General features: G+C 53.1%; 1 protein-coding gene across 17 annotated transcripts in view; it reads left to right on the top strand.

The window, feature by feature from the left end:
- The window catches only part of PLEC (plectin), a 447,362-nt gene that overhangs the window by 282,725 nt on the left and 148,173 nt on the right, over window positions 1-16,464 (top strand). For 2 of the 17 annotated variants that reach the window (XM_077271547.1, XM_077271543.1), the window contains exon 1: window positions 767-899. The exons of the other annotated variants lie outside the window; for them this stretch is intronic. In XM_077271547.1, coding sequence (XP_077127662.1) covers window positions 782-899 — 118 coding nt within the window. In that variant the 5' untranslated portion in view covers window positions 767-781. Of the gene's footprint in view, window positions 1-766; window positions 900-16,464 lie in introns of those variants that run through there. 17 annotated transcript variants of the gene reach the window in all.

Here is a 16,464-nt window from a genome sequence, read left to right as displayed (position 1 = left end):
GCGTTCTCCGGCGCAGCGGCGTCGGGCAGTAGTAGCGTTCTCCGGCGCAGCGGTTTCGGGCAGTAGTGGTGTTCTTGGGCGCAGCGGTGTCGGGCAGTGGTAGCGTTCTCGGGCGCAGTGGCGTCGGGCAGTAGTGGTGTTCTCTGGCGCAGCGGCATCTGGCAGTGGTGGCGTTCTTGGGCGCAGTGGTGTTGGGCAGTAGTGGCGTTCTCCGGCGCAGCGGCGTCGGGCAGTAGTAGCGTTCTCCGGCGCAGCGGTTTCGGGCAGTAGTGGTGTTCTTGGGCGCAGCGGTGTCGGGCAGTGGTAGCGTTCTCCGGCGCAGCGGCGTCTGGCAGTAGTAGTGTTCTCGGGCGCAGCGGCGTCTGGCAGTAGTAGCGTTCTCGGGCGCAGCGGCGTCGGGCAGTAGTGGTGTTCTCTGGCGCAGCGGCATCTGGCAGTGGTGGCGTTCTTGGGCGCAGTGGTGTTGGGCAGTAGTGGCGTTCTTGGGCGCAGTGGTGTTGGGCAGTGGTAGCGTTTCCCGGTGCCTCGTGTGGATTGTGATGGTGATGGATTGTGGAGGAACAGCTGTAACCTTGTCTCGGGGACATGAAATGTCAGTTTATACTCGGTGTGTCCTGTGACGCCGCAGGAGGAAGCGTTCACCCTCGGGCTGCTGCCCCCGAACTGCGGGATTAACCCTTGGTGTGCCGGTGAGGGCCGGGCTGCCGGTGAGGGCCGGGCTCGGCTGCCGGGGAGGAGCCGCCCAGCTGTCGCAGTGACACAGCCGCCGCCGGCACCGGCCATGCAGCAGCCCAGCGGCCCCGGCCTGTTCCCCACGCTGGTGGTGGTCGGGCACGTCGTCACCATGGTGGTGGTCTGGCACTGGCGGAGGAGGCGGCGGGCGCTGCAGGACTCGGACGGTAAGGGCAGAGGTGTGTCCGGGGGAGGAGGCACGGTTAACCACGTCGCCGCCGGCGCAGGGCTGCAGGTAGCCGCCGCCGGCAGGGAGTGATGCCGGGGCCCGGCTGCGGGCGGTGCGGGCGGCAGCTGCTCTCCTCGGATGCGGATGATGTGGGGACGCCGGTGCTGGGATGTCGGGTGAAGCGGGATGCGGACAGCAAGGGGTTACAGAGCCAGGGGCGGGGCCTGGCAAACCTAAACAGAAGCATGTGTAGCCGGCAGTAACCTATCGTATGGACAGCTGTAGTCACGTGTCACACTGCAACGGTGCTCCAGCTGTCACCTGTCACACTGTACCGGATCTGCAGCTGCAGTGATGTCACAGGTGCATTATATGGGGGAGCGGTGATGTCACAGGTGCATTATATGGGGGGGAGCGGTGATGTCACAGGTGTATTATATGGGGGAGCGGTGATGTCACAGGTGTATTATATGGGGGAGCGGTGATGTCACAGATACATTATATGGGGGGAGCGGTGATGTCACAGGTGTATTATATGGGGGAGCGGTGATGTCACAGGTGTATTATATGGGGGGAGCGGTGATGTCACAGGTGTATTATATGGGGGAGCGGTGAGGTCACAGGTGTATTATATGGGGGAGCGGTGATGTCACAGGTGTATTATATGGGGGAGCGGTGATGTCACAGGTGTATTATATGGGGGAGCGGTGATGTCACAGGTGTATTATATGGGGGGGGAGCGGTGATGTCACAGGTGCATTATATGGGGGAGCGGTGATGTCACAGGTGTATTATATGGGGGGGGAGCGGTGATGTCACAGGTGCATTATATGGGGGAGCGGTGATGTCACAGGTGTATTATATTGGGGAGCGTTGAGGTCACAGGTGTATTATATGGGGGAGCGGTGATGTCACAGGTGTATTATATGGGGGAGCGGTGATGTCACAGGTGTATTATATGGGGGAGCGGTGATGTCACAGGTGTATTATATGGGGGGGGAGCGGTGATGTCACAGGTGCATTATATGGGGGAGCGGTGATGTCACAGGTGCATTATATGGGGGAGCAGTGATGTCACAGGTGTATTATATGGGAGGAGCGGTGATGTCACAGGTGTATTATATGGGGGAGCGGTGATGTCACAGGTGCATTATATGGGGGAGCGGTGATGTCACAGGTGTATTATATGGGGGGGGAGCGGTGATGTCACAGGTGTATTATATGGGGGAGCGGTGATGTCACAGATGCATTATATGGGGGGAGCTGTGATGTCACAGGTGTATTATATGGGGGAGCGGTGATGTCACAGGTGCATTATTATATGGGGGGAGCGGTGATGTCACAGGTGTATTATATGGGAGGAGCGGTGATGTCACAGGTGCATTATATGGGGGAGCGGTGATGTCACAGGTGCATTATATGGGGGAGCAGTGATGTCACAGGTGTATTATATGGGAGGAGCGGTGATGTCACAGGTGTATTATATGGGGGAGCGGTGATGTCACAGGTGCATTATATGGGGGAGCGGTGATGTCACAGGTGTATTATATGGGGGGGGAGCGGTGATGTCACAGGTGTATTATATGGGGGAGCGGTGATGTCACAGATGCATTATATGGGGGGAGCTGTGATGTCACAGGTGTATTATATGGGGGAGCGGTGATGTCACAGGTGCATTATTATATGGGGGGAGCGGTGATGTCACAGGTGTATTATATGGGAGGAGCGGTGATGTCACAGGTGCATTATATGGGGGAGCGGTGATGTCACAGGTGTGTTATATGGGGGGAGCGGTGATGTCACAGGTGCGTTATATGGGGGGAGCGGTGATGTCACAGGTGCGTTATATGGGGGGAGCGGTGATGTCACAGGTGTATTATATGGGGGAGCGGTGATGTCACAGGTGCATTATTATATGGGGGGAGCGGTGAGGTCACAGGTGCATTATATGGGGGGAGCGGTGATGTCACAGGCGCATTATATGGGGGAGCGGTGATGTCACAGGTGCATTATTATATGGGGGGAGCGGTGAGGTCACAGGTGCATTATATGGGGGGAGCGGTGATGTCACAGGTGCATTATATGGGGGAGCGGTGATGTCACAGGTGCATTATTATATGGGGGGAGCGGTGAGGTCACAGGTGCATTATATGGGGGGAGCGGTGATGTCACAGGTGCATTATATGGGGGAGCGGTGATGTCACAGGTGCATTATATGGGGGGGAGCGGTGATGTCACAGGTGTATTATATTGGGGAGCGGTGATGTCACAGGTGTATTATATGGGGGGAGCGGTGATGTCACAGGTGCGTTATATGGGGGGAGCGGTGATGTCACAGGTGCGTTATATGGGGGAGCGGTGATGTCACAGGTGCATTATATGGGGGGAGCGGTGATGTCACAGGTGCATTATATGGGGGGAGCGGTGATGTCACAGGTGCATTATATGGGGGGAGCGGTGATGTCACAGGTGCATTATATGGGGGGAGCGGTGATGTCCTCCATGTTCGTCTTCTCCTTTGAGGGATTTTCGCTTTTCCCCGTGCTCCGGCCATTGGCTGCAGTTTCTTCTCCCCGTTCTGCACATACTGTGGCCCCTTGTGTTTCTGTAGCATTAATCAATATGTCAGTGGTCCGAGTATTCGGGGTACGTTCCGCGGCTGGTGGTGGTCTCTCTGATGCCGTCCTCTGTAGTTGTCATGTGGAGGTGACAGGTGGATTCTGACTCTGGAGCCGTCTCTTCGGTGAAGGTCACGGCGTCTGTGGTGCACCGGCTGCCATCATTATTTACATGATAAACACAGGAGGCGCCTGGAGGAGATCTGCACCCAACACCCACACAAGGAGGAAATGTCACCTCCAGGCCTGCCAGCCTCACCCAGCATACGGGGACAGCGGTGACAACCCCCAGCCTCACCCTGCAGCCGTACACGGGACTACCATCCCCATCAGGCCTCACCCTGCAGACTATCATCCCCATCAGGCCTCACCCTGCAGCCGTACACGGGACTACCATCCCCATCAGGCCTCACCCTGCAGCCGTACACGGGACTACCATCCCCATCAGGCCTCACCCTGCAGCCATACACGGGACTACCATCCCCATCAGGCCTCACCCAGCATACGGGGACAGCGGTGACAACCCCCAGCCTCACCCTGCAGCCATACACGGACTATCATCCCCATCAGGCCTCACCCTGCAGCCATACACAGACTATCATCCCCATCAGGCCTCACCCTGCAGCTATACACGGACTATCATCCCCATCAGGCCTCACCCTGCAGCCGTACACGGGACTACCATCCCCATCAGGCCTCACCCTGCAGCCGTACACGGACTACCATCCCCATCAGGCCTCACCCTGCAGCCATACACGGACTACCATCCCCATCAGACCTCACCCTGCAGCCATACACGGACTACCATCCCCATCAGGCCTCACCCTGCAGCCATACACGGGACTACCATCCCCATCAGGCCTCACCCTGCAGCCATACACGGACTATCATCCCCATCAGGCCTCACCCTGCAGCCGTACACGGGACTACCATCCCCATCAGGCCTCACCCTGCAGCCGTACACGGGACTACCATCCCCATCAGGCCTCACCCTGCAGCCGTACACGGGACTACCATCCCCATCAGGCCTCACCCTGCAGCTATACACGGACTATCATCCCCATCAGGCCTCACCCTGCAGCCGTACACGGGACTACCATCCCCATCAGGCCTCACCCTGCAGCCGTACACGGGACTACCATCCCCATCAGGCCTCACCCTGCAGACTATCATCCCCATCAGGCCTCACCCTGCAGCCGTACACGGGACTACCATCCCCATCAGGCCTCACCCTGCAGACTATCATCCCCATCAGGCCTCACCCTGCAGCCATACACGGGACTACCATCCCCATCAGGCCTCACCCTGCAGCCATACACGGGACTACCATCCCCATCAGGCCTCACCCAGCATACGGGGACAGCGGTGACAACCCCTAGCCTCACCCTGCAGCCGTACACGGGACTACCATCCCCATCAGGCCTCACCCTGCAGCCGTACACGGGACTACCATCCCCATCAGGCCTCACCCTGCAGACTATCATCCCCATCAGGCCTCACCCTGCAGCAATACACGGACTACCATCCCCATCAGGCCTCACCCAGCATACGGGGACAGCGGTGATAACCCCCAGCCTCACCCTGCAGACTATCATCCCCATCAGGCCTCACCCTGCAGCCGTACACGGACTACCATCCCCATCAGGCCTCACCCTGCAGCCGTACACGGGACTACCATCCCCATCAGGCCTCACCCTGCAGCCGTACACGGGACTACCATCCCCATCAGGCCTCACCCTGCAGCCGTACACGGGACTACCATCCCCATCAGGCCTCACCCTGCAGCCGTACACGGGACTACCATCCCCATCAGGCCTCACCCTGCAGACTATCATCCCCATCAGGCCTCACCCTGCAGCAATACAAGGACTACCGTCCCCATCAGGCCTCACCCAGCATACGGGGACAGCGGTGATAACCCCCAGCCTCACCCTGCAGACTATCATCCCCATCAGGCCTCACCCTGCAGCCGTACATGGACTACCATCCCACAGGACTACCATCCCCATCAGGCCTCACACTGCAGCCATACACGGACTACCATCCCCATCAGGCCTCACCCAGCATACGGGGACAGCGGTGATAACCCCCAGCCTCACCCTGCAGACTATCATCCCCATCAGGCCTCACCCTGCAGCCGTACATGGACTACCATCCCACAGGACTACCATCCCCATCAGGCCTCACCCTGCAGCCATACACGGACTACCATCCCCATCAGGCCTCACCCTGCAGCCATACACGGGACTACCATCCCCATCAGGCCTCACCCTGCAGCCATACACGGACTACCATCCCCATCAGGCCTCACCCTGCAGCCATACACGGACTACCATCCCCATCAGGCCTCACCCTGCAGCCATACACGGGACTACCATCCCCATCAGGCCTCACCCTGCAGCCATACACGGACTACCATCCCCATCAGGCCTCACCCTGCAGCCATACACGGGACTACCATCCCCATCAGGCCTCACCCTGCAGCCATACACGGACTACCATCCCCATCAGGCCTCACCCCACCCTCCCTACAGATTACCCCTTGGTTCAGGACTGGGCTCAGACGTTCCAGAACTTCAATCTTCTGGTGAAGCCGTTGTTTTTGAGATTTGGAGGTCACTTAGGGTCGCTGTCTCTGGAGATTTTGTCAGAACATCGCCGGCCTGGAGGTTTATATGTAAGAAAAGGCTCCGTCTCCTCCCGACTCCGCAGGCCGGAGATGTGAGGAATACGGGAGATGGTGGTCACCTGTAGGACACCACTAGGACTGGCCAGAAATCCCTGCATCTCCTCTAATGTTGCCGTCGGCCTCCAGGGGCAAAGTCCTTCTTGTATTTTCCCCAATATCTGAGGGACGTCCAGTTCTTGGTAATGTCGCTATGGTGCCAGATTTCAGCCTATTCTTGTGACGTCTTCAGTGTCCATGGTAGATCCGATCCCTGTATTTGTCCTTTCTCCTGACAACTTTCTACACTGAGATCCTTTGCTGTGTTGTCAGCTGTTTACAAGAAAATCCTCTGAGAGCAGCGACACTTTCTCTGGGGTTAATCAGAATAGGTGGAAATGACGGCGGCCGAGCGCTGACTACTACGTAACATGGGGGAAATGTGATTGGCTGATTCTGAGCACAACTTCAGTCCGATTATAGGAGGGTGTGCACACTTATGCAACCACATTGTTATTTTGTTATTTTTTATCTTCCTCTTCAGTTTGTGTAGTAATGGATTTCTGCAGACTATGGGCGACATTAAAGGGAGAAGAAGTCCTGAGATGATGCTTGTTAGGATTGGTTCCATGCCAGGTTTTTGCCATTTTTCCCCGGGTGTGTAGACTTTTTCTATCTTGTCTTGGCACATTCGTACCCTCTCCATCTTGTTGTGTGCGGTGCTGGCAGTGAGTGCTGCTGTCCGCAGGTACATGGACAGGTGTGCAATGTGCAGGAATGTGTCACTTCCCGGCAGGGATCATCACTCACCTGTGACAGGTAAATGTAGTGTGCACAGTACACGGCGTCCCTGCATTCCCCGCATCGCTGTCTCCACACCAGTTTACAGGAGACCAGTGGGTGGATTCTGAGCTTTCTCTCTCTGTGGCCAGTGGACGGATTCTGAGCTTTCTCTCTCTGTGACCATCGGACAGATTCAGAGCTTTTTCTCTCTGGCCAGCGGACGGATTCGGGGCTTTCTCTCTCTGTGACTAGCGGACAGATTCAGAGCTTTTTCTCTCTGGCCAGCAGACGGATTCGGGGCTCTCTCTCTGTGTGACCAGCGGATGGATTCAGAGCTTTTTCTCTCTGGCCAGCGGTCGGATTCGGGGCTTTCTCTCTCTGTGTCTAGCGGACTGATTCAGAGCTTTTTCTCTGTGACCATAGGACAGATTCGGGGCTTTCTCTCTCTGTAACTAGCGGACGGATTCAGAGTTTTTTCTCTGTGACCATCAGACGGATTCGGGGCTTTTTCTCTCTGTGACCAGCGGACGGATTCGGGTCTTTCTCTGTGACCATCAGGTGGATTCGGGTCTTTCTCTCTCTGTGACCATCGGATAGATTCGGAGCTTTCTCTCTCTGTCACCATCAGATGGATTTGGAGCTTTCTCTCTCTGTGACCAGCGGACGGATTCGGGTCTCTCTCTCTGTGACCATCAGGTGGATTCGGGGCTTTCTCTCTCTGTGACCAGCGGACCGATTCGGGGCTTTCTCTCGCTCTGCAACCATCAGGTGGATTCGGAGCTTTCTCTCTGTGACCATCGGACTGATTTGGGGCTTTCTCTCTGTGACTAGCGGACGGATTTGAGGCTTTCTCTCTCAACGACCATCAGTTGGATTCGGAGCTTTCTGTCTCGGTGACCAGCAGACGGATTCGGTGCTATCTCTTTCTGTGACCAGCGGACGGATTCGGGGCTTTCTCTCTCTCTGCGACCATCAGGTGGATTCGGAGCTTTCTCTCTGTGACCATCAGATGGATTCGGAGCTTTCTCTCTGTGACCATCAGATGGATTCGGAGCTTTCTCTCTGTGACCATCAGATGGATTCGGGGCTTTCTCTCTCTGTGACCATCAGATGGATTCGGAGCTTTCTGTCTCTGACCAGTGGACGGATTCGGTGCTATCTCTCTCTGTAACTAGCGGATGGATTCGGGGCTTTCTCTGTCTCTGCGACCATCAGGTGGATTCGGAGCTTTCTCTCTGTGACCATCAGATGGATTCGGAGCTTTCTCTCTGTGACCATCAGATGGATTCGGAGCTTTCTCTCTGTGACCATCAGATGGATTCGGAGCTTTCTCTCTGTGACCATCAGATGGATTCGGAGCTTTCTCTCTGTGACCATCAGATGGATTCGGAGCTTTCTCACTCTGTGACCATCAGATGGATTCGGGGCTTTCTCTGTCTGTGACCATCAGATGGATTCGGAGCTTTCTCACTCTGACCATCAGATGGATTCGGAGCTTTCTCTCTGTGACCATCAGATGGATTCGGAGCTATCTCTCTGTCCATCAGATGGATTCGGGGCTTTCTCTCTCTGTGACCATCAGATGGATTCGGGGCTTTCTCTCTCTGTGACCATCAGATGGATTCGGAGCTTTCTCACTCTGACCATCAGATGGATTCGGAGCTTTCTCTCTGTGACCATCAGATGGATTCGGGGCTTTCTCTCTCTGTGACCATCAGATGGATTCGGAGCTTTCTCACTCTGACCATCAGATGGATTCGGAGCTTTCTCTCTGTGACCATCAGATGGATTCAGAGCTTTCTCTCTCTGTGACCAGCGGACGGATTCAGGGCTTTTTCTATGTCTCGTTTCTGCTGACGTCATTGAGGGGTTAGCTTTGGCGCTGCTGCCGTTTTACAGGAAGAGGCGCTGTTTCTGGCACCGCTCCATCCAGCTGCTACTGATAAGGCTTTTATTGCTACAATGTATCAGCAGAAATAACCGCCGGCCCCTCCGATTCCCAGTATTCCCTGAGAAGTCGCCAAAGCTTCTGCAGCGCGCGGTTCTGTGGCGGTGACCGGAGCCGGCATCCATGATCTCATGTGTGATCACACAGGATCCATTACTGCCCGCACACGCCGCCATGCTGGCCAAAACTTGTGATCACGGCAGCACGTGGCAGGATCTTGTGTCCGTCTCATCTCTCAGCTGCTTTGTACAATGTGTACAGTTGTGTAGTAACCCCGGGAAACACAGACCTCCCGTAGGCGGGGGAAGCCCCGGAGCGGCGCCGTCCGGTGGGGGCTTGTGGGCGCAGGCTGTGATCACGCCGAGGTTTCTGCCATCTCTATGGAGATTGTAAGAAACCAACAAAATTGTCACCGTGTGCACGACCACGAAGTCTGAGCACGGCCTGCGCTGCGGTCCCAGCACTCTGACGCGGTCCCAGCGATCTGCCATCCCCAGCGCTCTGCCATGGTCCCAGCGCTTTGCCATTGTCCCAGCACTGAACCGCTGTCCCAGCGCTCTGCCATCCCCAGCACTCTGCCGCGGTCCCAGCGATCTGCTATCCCCAGCACTCTGCCGCGGTCCCAGCACTCTGCCACGGTCCCAGCGCTCTGCCGCGATCCCAGCACTCTGCCATCCCCAGCGCTCTGCCACGGTCCCCAGCACTCTGCCATTCCCAGCGCTCTGCCACGGTCCCCAGCGCTCTGCCACGGTCCCCAGCGCTCTGCCACGGTCCCCAGCGCTCTGCCACGGTCCCCAGCGCTCTGCCACGGTCCAAAGCGCTCTGCCACGGTCCAAAGCGCTCTGCCACGGTCCAAAGCGCTCTGCCACGGTCCAAAGCGCTCTGCCATCCCCAGCGCTCTGCCACGGTCCCAGCGCTCTGCCACTCTTCTGTTACTTTCCTCCCATTGTCCACACAATTGGTTTCGCATTGCAGATTCCTCTGCGTCTCCCCCGCTCGCCCCTCGTTCTGGATGTGGGGCTCATGCCAGGATTTCACTACAGTTTTCATCTGCTCAACGCCAAGAAGTTATTAACACTATACATGCCAAACATGGCAGCAGCCTGCTCGCATTAGATGAGCACTTAGATGCACTGCGGGTGACGTGTATCTAATACACAGTGGGAGTATCACAGCAAATGCATCCGATCTGGATACAGTAACAACATTCAGGCAAATCAAGAGGAGGATACTGTGCAGTGTATATATACAGGAGGAGCAGTACTGTGCAGTGTATATATACAGGAGGAGGGGTACTGTACAGTGTATATATACAGGAGGAGCAGTACTGTGCAGTGTATATATACAGGAGGAGGGGTACTGTGCAGTGTATATATACAGGAGGAGCAGTACTGTGCAGTGTATATATACACGAGGAGGGGTACTGTGCAGTGTATATATACAGGAGGAGGGGTACTGTGCAGTGTATATATACAGGACAGGAGGAGTGGTACTATGCAGTGTATATATACAGGACAGGAGGAGTGGTACTGTGCAGTGTATATATACAGGACAGGAGGAGCGGTACTGTGCAGTGTATATATACAGGAGGAGTGGTACTGTGCAGTGTATATATACAGGACAGGAGGAGCGGTACTGTGCAGTGTATATATACAGGAGGAGCAGTACTGTGCAGTGTATATATACAGGAGGAGGGGTACTGTTACAGGACAGGAGGAGTGGTACTGTGCAGTGTATATATACAGGAGGAGGGGTACTGTGCAGTGTATATATACAGGAGGAGCGGTACTGTGCAGTATATATATACAGGAGGAGGGGTACTGTGCAGTGTATATATACAGGACAGGAGGAGTGGTACTATGCAGTGTATATATACAGGACAGGAGGAGTGGTACTGTGCAGTGTATATATACAGGAGGAGGGGTACTGTGCAGTGTATATATACAGGACAGGAGGAGTGGTACTGTGCAGTGTATATATACAGGAGGAGTGGTACTGTGCAGTGTATATATACAGGACAGGAGGAGTGGTACTGTGCAGTGTATATATACAGGACAGGAGGAGTGGTACTATGCATTGTGTATATATACAGGAGGAGGGGTACTGTGCAGTGTATATATACAGGACAGGAGGAGTGGTACTGTGCAGTGTATATATACAGGAGGAGGGGTACTGTGCAGTGTATATATACAAAACAGGAGGAGTGGTACTGTGCAGTGTATATATACAGGACAGGAGGAGTGGTACTGTGCAGTGTATATATACAGGAGGAGGGGTACTGTGCAGTGTATATATACAGGACAGGAGTGGTACTGTGCAGTGTGTATATATACAGGACAGGAGGAGTGGTACTGTGCAGTGTATATATACAGGAGGAGTGGTACTGTGCAGTGTATATATACAGGAGGAGGGGTACTGTGCAGTGTATATATACAGGAGGAGCGGTACTGTGCAGTGTATATATACAGGAGGAGTGGTACTGTGCAGTGTATATACACAGGAGCGGTACTGTGCAGTGTATATATACAGGACAGGAGGAGTGGTACTGTGCAGTGTATATATACAGGAGGAGTGGTACTGTGCAGTGTATATACACAGGAGGAGCGGTACTGTGCAGTGTATATATACAGGACAGGAGGAGTGGTAGTGTGCAGTGTATATATACAGGAGGAGTGGTACTGTGCAGTGTATATACACAGGAGGAGCGGTACTGTGCAGTGTATATATACAGGACAGGAGGAGTGGTACTGTGCAGTGTATATATACAGGACAGGAGGAGTAGTACTGTGCAGTGTATATACACAGGAGGAGCGGTACTGTGCAGTGTATATATACAGGACAGGAGGAGTGGTACTGTGCAGTGTATATATACAGGACAGGAGGAGTAGTACTGTGCAGTGTATATACAGGACAGGAGGAGCCGTACTGTGCAGTGTATATATACAGGACATGAGGAGCGGTACTGTGCGGTGTATATATACAGGAGGAGTGGTACTGTGCAGTGTATATATACAGGACAGGAGGAGTGGTACTGTGCAGTGTATACAGGGCAGAGGTACTGTGCAGTGTATATATACAGGAGGAGTGGTACTGTGCAGTGTATATATACAGGAGGAGTGGTACTGTGCAGTGTATATATACAGGAGGAGGGGTATTGTGCAGTGTATATATACAGGAGGAGGGGTATTGTGCAGTGTATATATACAGGAGGAGCGGTACTGTGCAGTGTATATATACAGGAGGGGTATTGTGCAGTGTATATATACAGGAGGAGTGGTACTGTGCAGTGTATATATACAGGAGGAGCGGTACTGTGCAGTGTATATATACAGGAGGAGCGGTACTGTGCAGTGTATATATACAGGAGGAGCGGTACTGTGCAGTGTATATATACAGGAGGAGGGGTATTGTGCAGTGTATATATACAGGAGGAGCGGTACTGTGCAGTGTATATATACAGGAGGAGCGGTACTGTGCAGTGTATATATACAGGAGGAGTGGTACTGTGCAGTGTATATATACAGGAGGAGGGGTACTGTGCAGTGTATATATACAGGAGGAGCGGTACTGTGCAGTGTATATATACAGGAGGAGCGGTACTGTGCAGTGTATATATACAGGAGGAGTGGTACTGTGCAGTGTATATACAGGAGGAGTGGTACTGTGCAGTGTATATACACAGGAGTGGTACTGTGCAGTGTATATACACAGGAGGAGCGGTACTGTGCAGTGTATATATACAGGACAGGAGGAGCGGTACTGTGCAGTGTATATACACAGGAGCGGTACTGTGCAGTGTATATATACAGGACAGGAGGAGTGGTACTGTGCAGTGTATATATACAGGAGGTGTGGTACTGTGCAGTGTATATATACAGGAGGAGGGGTACTGTGCAGTGTATATATACAGGAGGAGCGGTACTGTGCAGTGTATATATACAGGAGGAGTGGTACTGTGCAGTGTATATATACAGGAGGAGTGGTACTGTGCAGTGTATATATACAGGAGGAGTGGTACTGTGCAGTGTATATACACAGGAGTGGTACTGTGCAGTGTATATACACAGGAGGAGCGGTACTGTGCAGTGTATATATACAGGACAGGAGGAGTGGTACTGTGCAGTGTATATACACAGGAGCGGTACTGTGCAGTGTATATATACAGGACAGGAGGAGTGGTACTGTGCAGTGTATATATACAGGACAGGAGGAGTGGTACTGTGCAGTGTATATATACAGGAGGTGTGGTACTGTGCAGTGTATACAGGGCAGAGGTACTGTGCAGTGTATATATACAGGAGGAGTGGTACTGTGCAGTGTATATATGCAGGACGAGGGGTACTGTGCAGTGTATATATACAGGACGAGTGGTACTGTGCAGTGTATATATACAGGACGAGTGGTACTGTGCAGTGTATATATACAGGAGGAGTGGTACTGTGCAGTGTATATATACAGGAGGAGTGGTACTGTGCAGTGTATATACACAGGAGGAGCGGTACTGTGCAGTGTATATATACAGGACAGGAGGAGCGGTACTGTGCAGTGTATATATACAGGACAGGAGGAGTGGTACTGTGCAGTGTATATATACAGGATGGGAGGAGTGGTACTGTGCAGTGTATATATACAGGAGGAGTGGTACTGTGCAGTGTATATATACAGGAGGAGTGGTACTGTGCAGTGTATATATACAGGACAGGAGGAGTGGTACTGTGCAGTGTATATATACAGGAGGAGTGGTACTGTGCAGTGTATATATGCAGGACGAGGGGTACTGTGCAGTGTATATATACAGGACGAGTGGTACTGTGCAGTGTATATATACAGGAGGAGTGGTACTGTGCAGTGTATATATACAGGAGGAGTGGTACTGTGCAGTGTATATATACAGGAGGAGTGGTACTGTGCAGTGTATATACACAGGAGGAGCGGTACTGTGCAGTGTATATACACAGGAGGAGTGGTACTGTGCAGTGTATATATACAGGAGGAGTGGTACTGTACAGTGTATATATACAGGAGTGGTACTGTGCAGTATATATATATACAGGAGGAGCGGTACTGTGCAGTGTATATATACAGGACAGGAGGAGCGGTACTGTGCAGTGTATATATACAGGACAGGAGGAGCGGTACTGTGCAGTGTATATATACAGGACGGGAGGAGCGGTACTGTGCAGTGTATATATACAGGACATGAGGAGTGGTACTGTGCCGTGTATATACACAGGAGCGGTACTGTGCAGTGTATATATACAGGAGGAGCGGTACTGTGCAGTGTATATATACAGGACGGGAGGAGCGGTACTGTGCAGTGTATATATACAGGACATGAGGAGTGGTACTGTGCCGTGTATATACACAGGAGCGGTACTGTGCAGTGTATATATACAGGAGGAGTGGTACTGTGCAGTGTATATATACAGGACAGGAGGAGCCGTACTGTGCAGTGTATATATACAGGAGGAGTGGTACTGTGCAGTATGTGTATGTATATATGTATGTGTATATATATATATATATATATATATATATATATATATATATATATATATATATATATATATATACACACACACACACACGGAGCTGTACTGTTGCTTGCTCGGTGGTGGTCAGGCTGCAGAGACCACCATTTACCCGTTGCCTGCTGTATGTGGAGGTTTTGGGGTCAGGGGTGACCCTCACTGACATCACATCACTGTCTCCACATTTTGGTGACTAGTCTCCCAGTGCAGGGATCCCTGCCGCCCCTTATGCTGTCCGTTACGTGCGCCGAGTTCTGTTCGGTGGGGAGAGTTACTCATTGATGGGCAGACGCGTTCTCCTGGTGTTACTCATCTCACACCAGACTCAGGAAGCGGACCCCACCCTGCGGACTGGCTGCCGATGTGCTGGCGCTGGAGGCTGTGTTGGCAGAACACGAGGAAAATGAGAAGTGAATCTGAGCCTCTGCCTGCACCGTTATATGGCAGAGCCTAAGACAGACACAAGGTGACCGTATCCACCGTTATACGGCAGAGCCCAAGACAGGCACAAGGTGACCGCATCCACCGTTATACGGCAGAGCCTAAGACAGACACAAGGTGACCGTATCCACCGTTATACGGCAGAGCCTAAGACAGACACAAGGTGACCGCATCCACCGTTATACGGCAGAGCCTAAGACAGACACAAGGTGACCGTATCCACCGTTATACGGCAGAGCCTAAGACAGACACAAGGTGACCGCATCCACCGTTATACGGCAGAGCCTAAGACAGACACAAGGTGACCGTATCCACCGTTATACGGCAGAGCCTAAGACAGACACAAGGTGACCGTATCCACTGTTATACGGCAGAGCCTAAGACAGACACAAGGTGACCGTATCCACCGTTATACGGCAGAGCCTAAGACAGACACAAGGTGACCGTATCCACCGTTATACGGCAGAGCCTAAGACAGACACAAGGTGACCGTATCCACCGTTATACGGCAGAGCCTAAGACAGACACAAGGTGACCGTATCCACCGTTATACGGCAGAGCCTAAGACAGACACAAGGTGACCGTATCCACCGTTATACGGCAGAGCCTAAGACAGACACAAGGTGACCGTATCCACCGTTATACGGCAGAGCCTAAGTCAGACACAAGGTGACCGTATCCACCGTTATACGGCAGAGCCCAAGACAGACACAAGGTGACCGTATCCACCGTTATACGGCAGAGCCTAAGACAGACACAAGGTGACCGTATCCACCGTTATACGGCAGAGCCTAAGACAGACACAAGGTGACCGTATCCCTGCTGGAAGTAAATGAGCCAAAGCAAGCGTGCATCTAAGTTACAGTGAAGACCTGGAGAACACGACGTCTCTGATAGAAAAAAGTGTAAGAGCCGTCTCACCGCGACACGGTGTATCCACATCAGGATGGTCCTAACCTTACCGTGCGTCATAGTAACGTCTGTGTGAATAAGGGCTGAGCAGGATCAGGCCACAAACATGGACCCCCGGCAATGGGAAGCTATATAAATGTCCAGCTGAAAGAACAGGCGGCCAGGATCTGCACTAAAATCAGAAAAGTGAAACTAAACAGCAAGAAAGACCTTGATAATAAGTCAGACGTCACCGACGCAGGGTAGAGCTGTAATACCAGAGGTTAGGACCACCCCAGTTTGGGTCACCTTGTCGCAGTGGAATGGTTTTTGCGCTTTTATTAAAGACTCTGTTTACTCGGCCCCCAATGTTCTTTAGCTGCGCGGCCGCTTTCGCTGATTTACTTCCAGCGGAGGATGTTTATTGGTTCTGTCTAATGGCCAGTGTGAACATTCTCCTATTCTGCATGCTTGCCACTTTATAGGCCAGGTCATTATTTTTTGATTTAGCGCCGTTATTTGAGCAGACATTGATGCCTGGGCAGTAAGGGGTTACCGTAATATAGGGGTAGTGATATGCGCAGTCTCCGGCCCGGTGTACGCTGCAGAGGCCGTTCTCCCGCCCTGCGTTCTGTTTCTGGTGGACCGGATCCCGGGGGATTGCGGCTGCTGATCCTGCTATTTCT

This window comes from Ranitomeya variabilis, chromosome 6, assembly GCF_051348905.1.
Source record: "Ranitomeya variabilis isolate aRanVar5 chromosome 6, aRanVar5.hap1, whole genome shotgun sequence".
In the NCBI taxonomy this organism is placed as follows: domain Eukaryota; kingdom Metazoa; phylum Chordata; class Amphibia; order Anura; family Dendrobatidae; genus Ranitomeya; species Ranitomeya variabilis.
The sequence above is the reverse complement of the archived record's forward strand: the minus strand, read 5'-3'. Positions and strand labels throughout refer to the sequence as shown.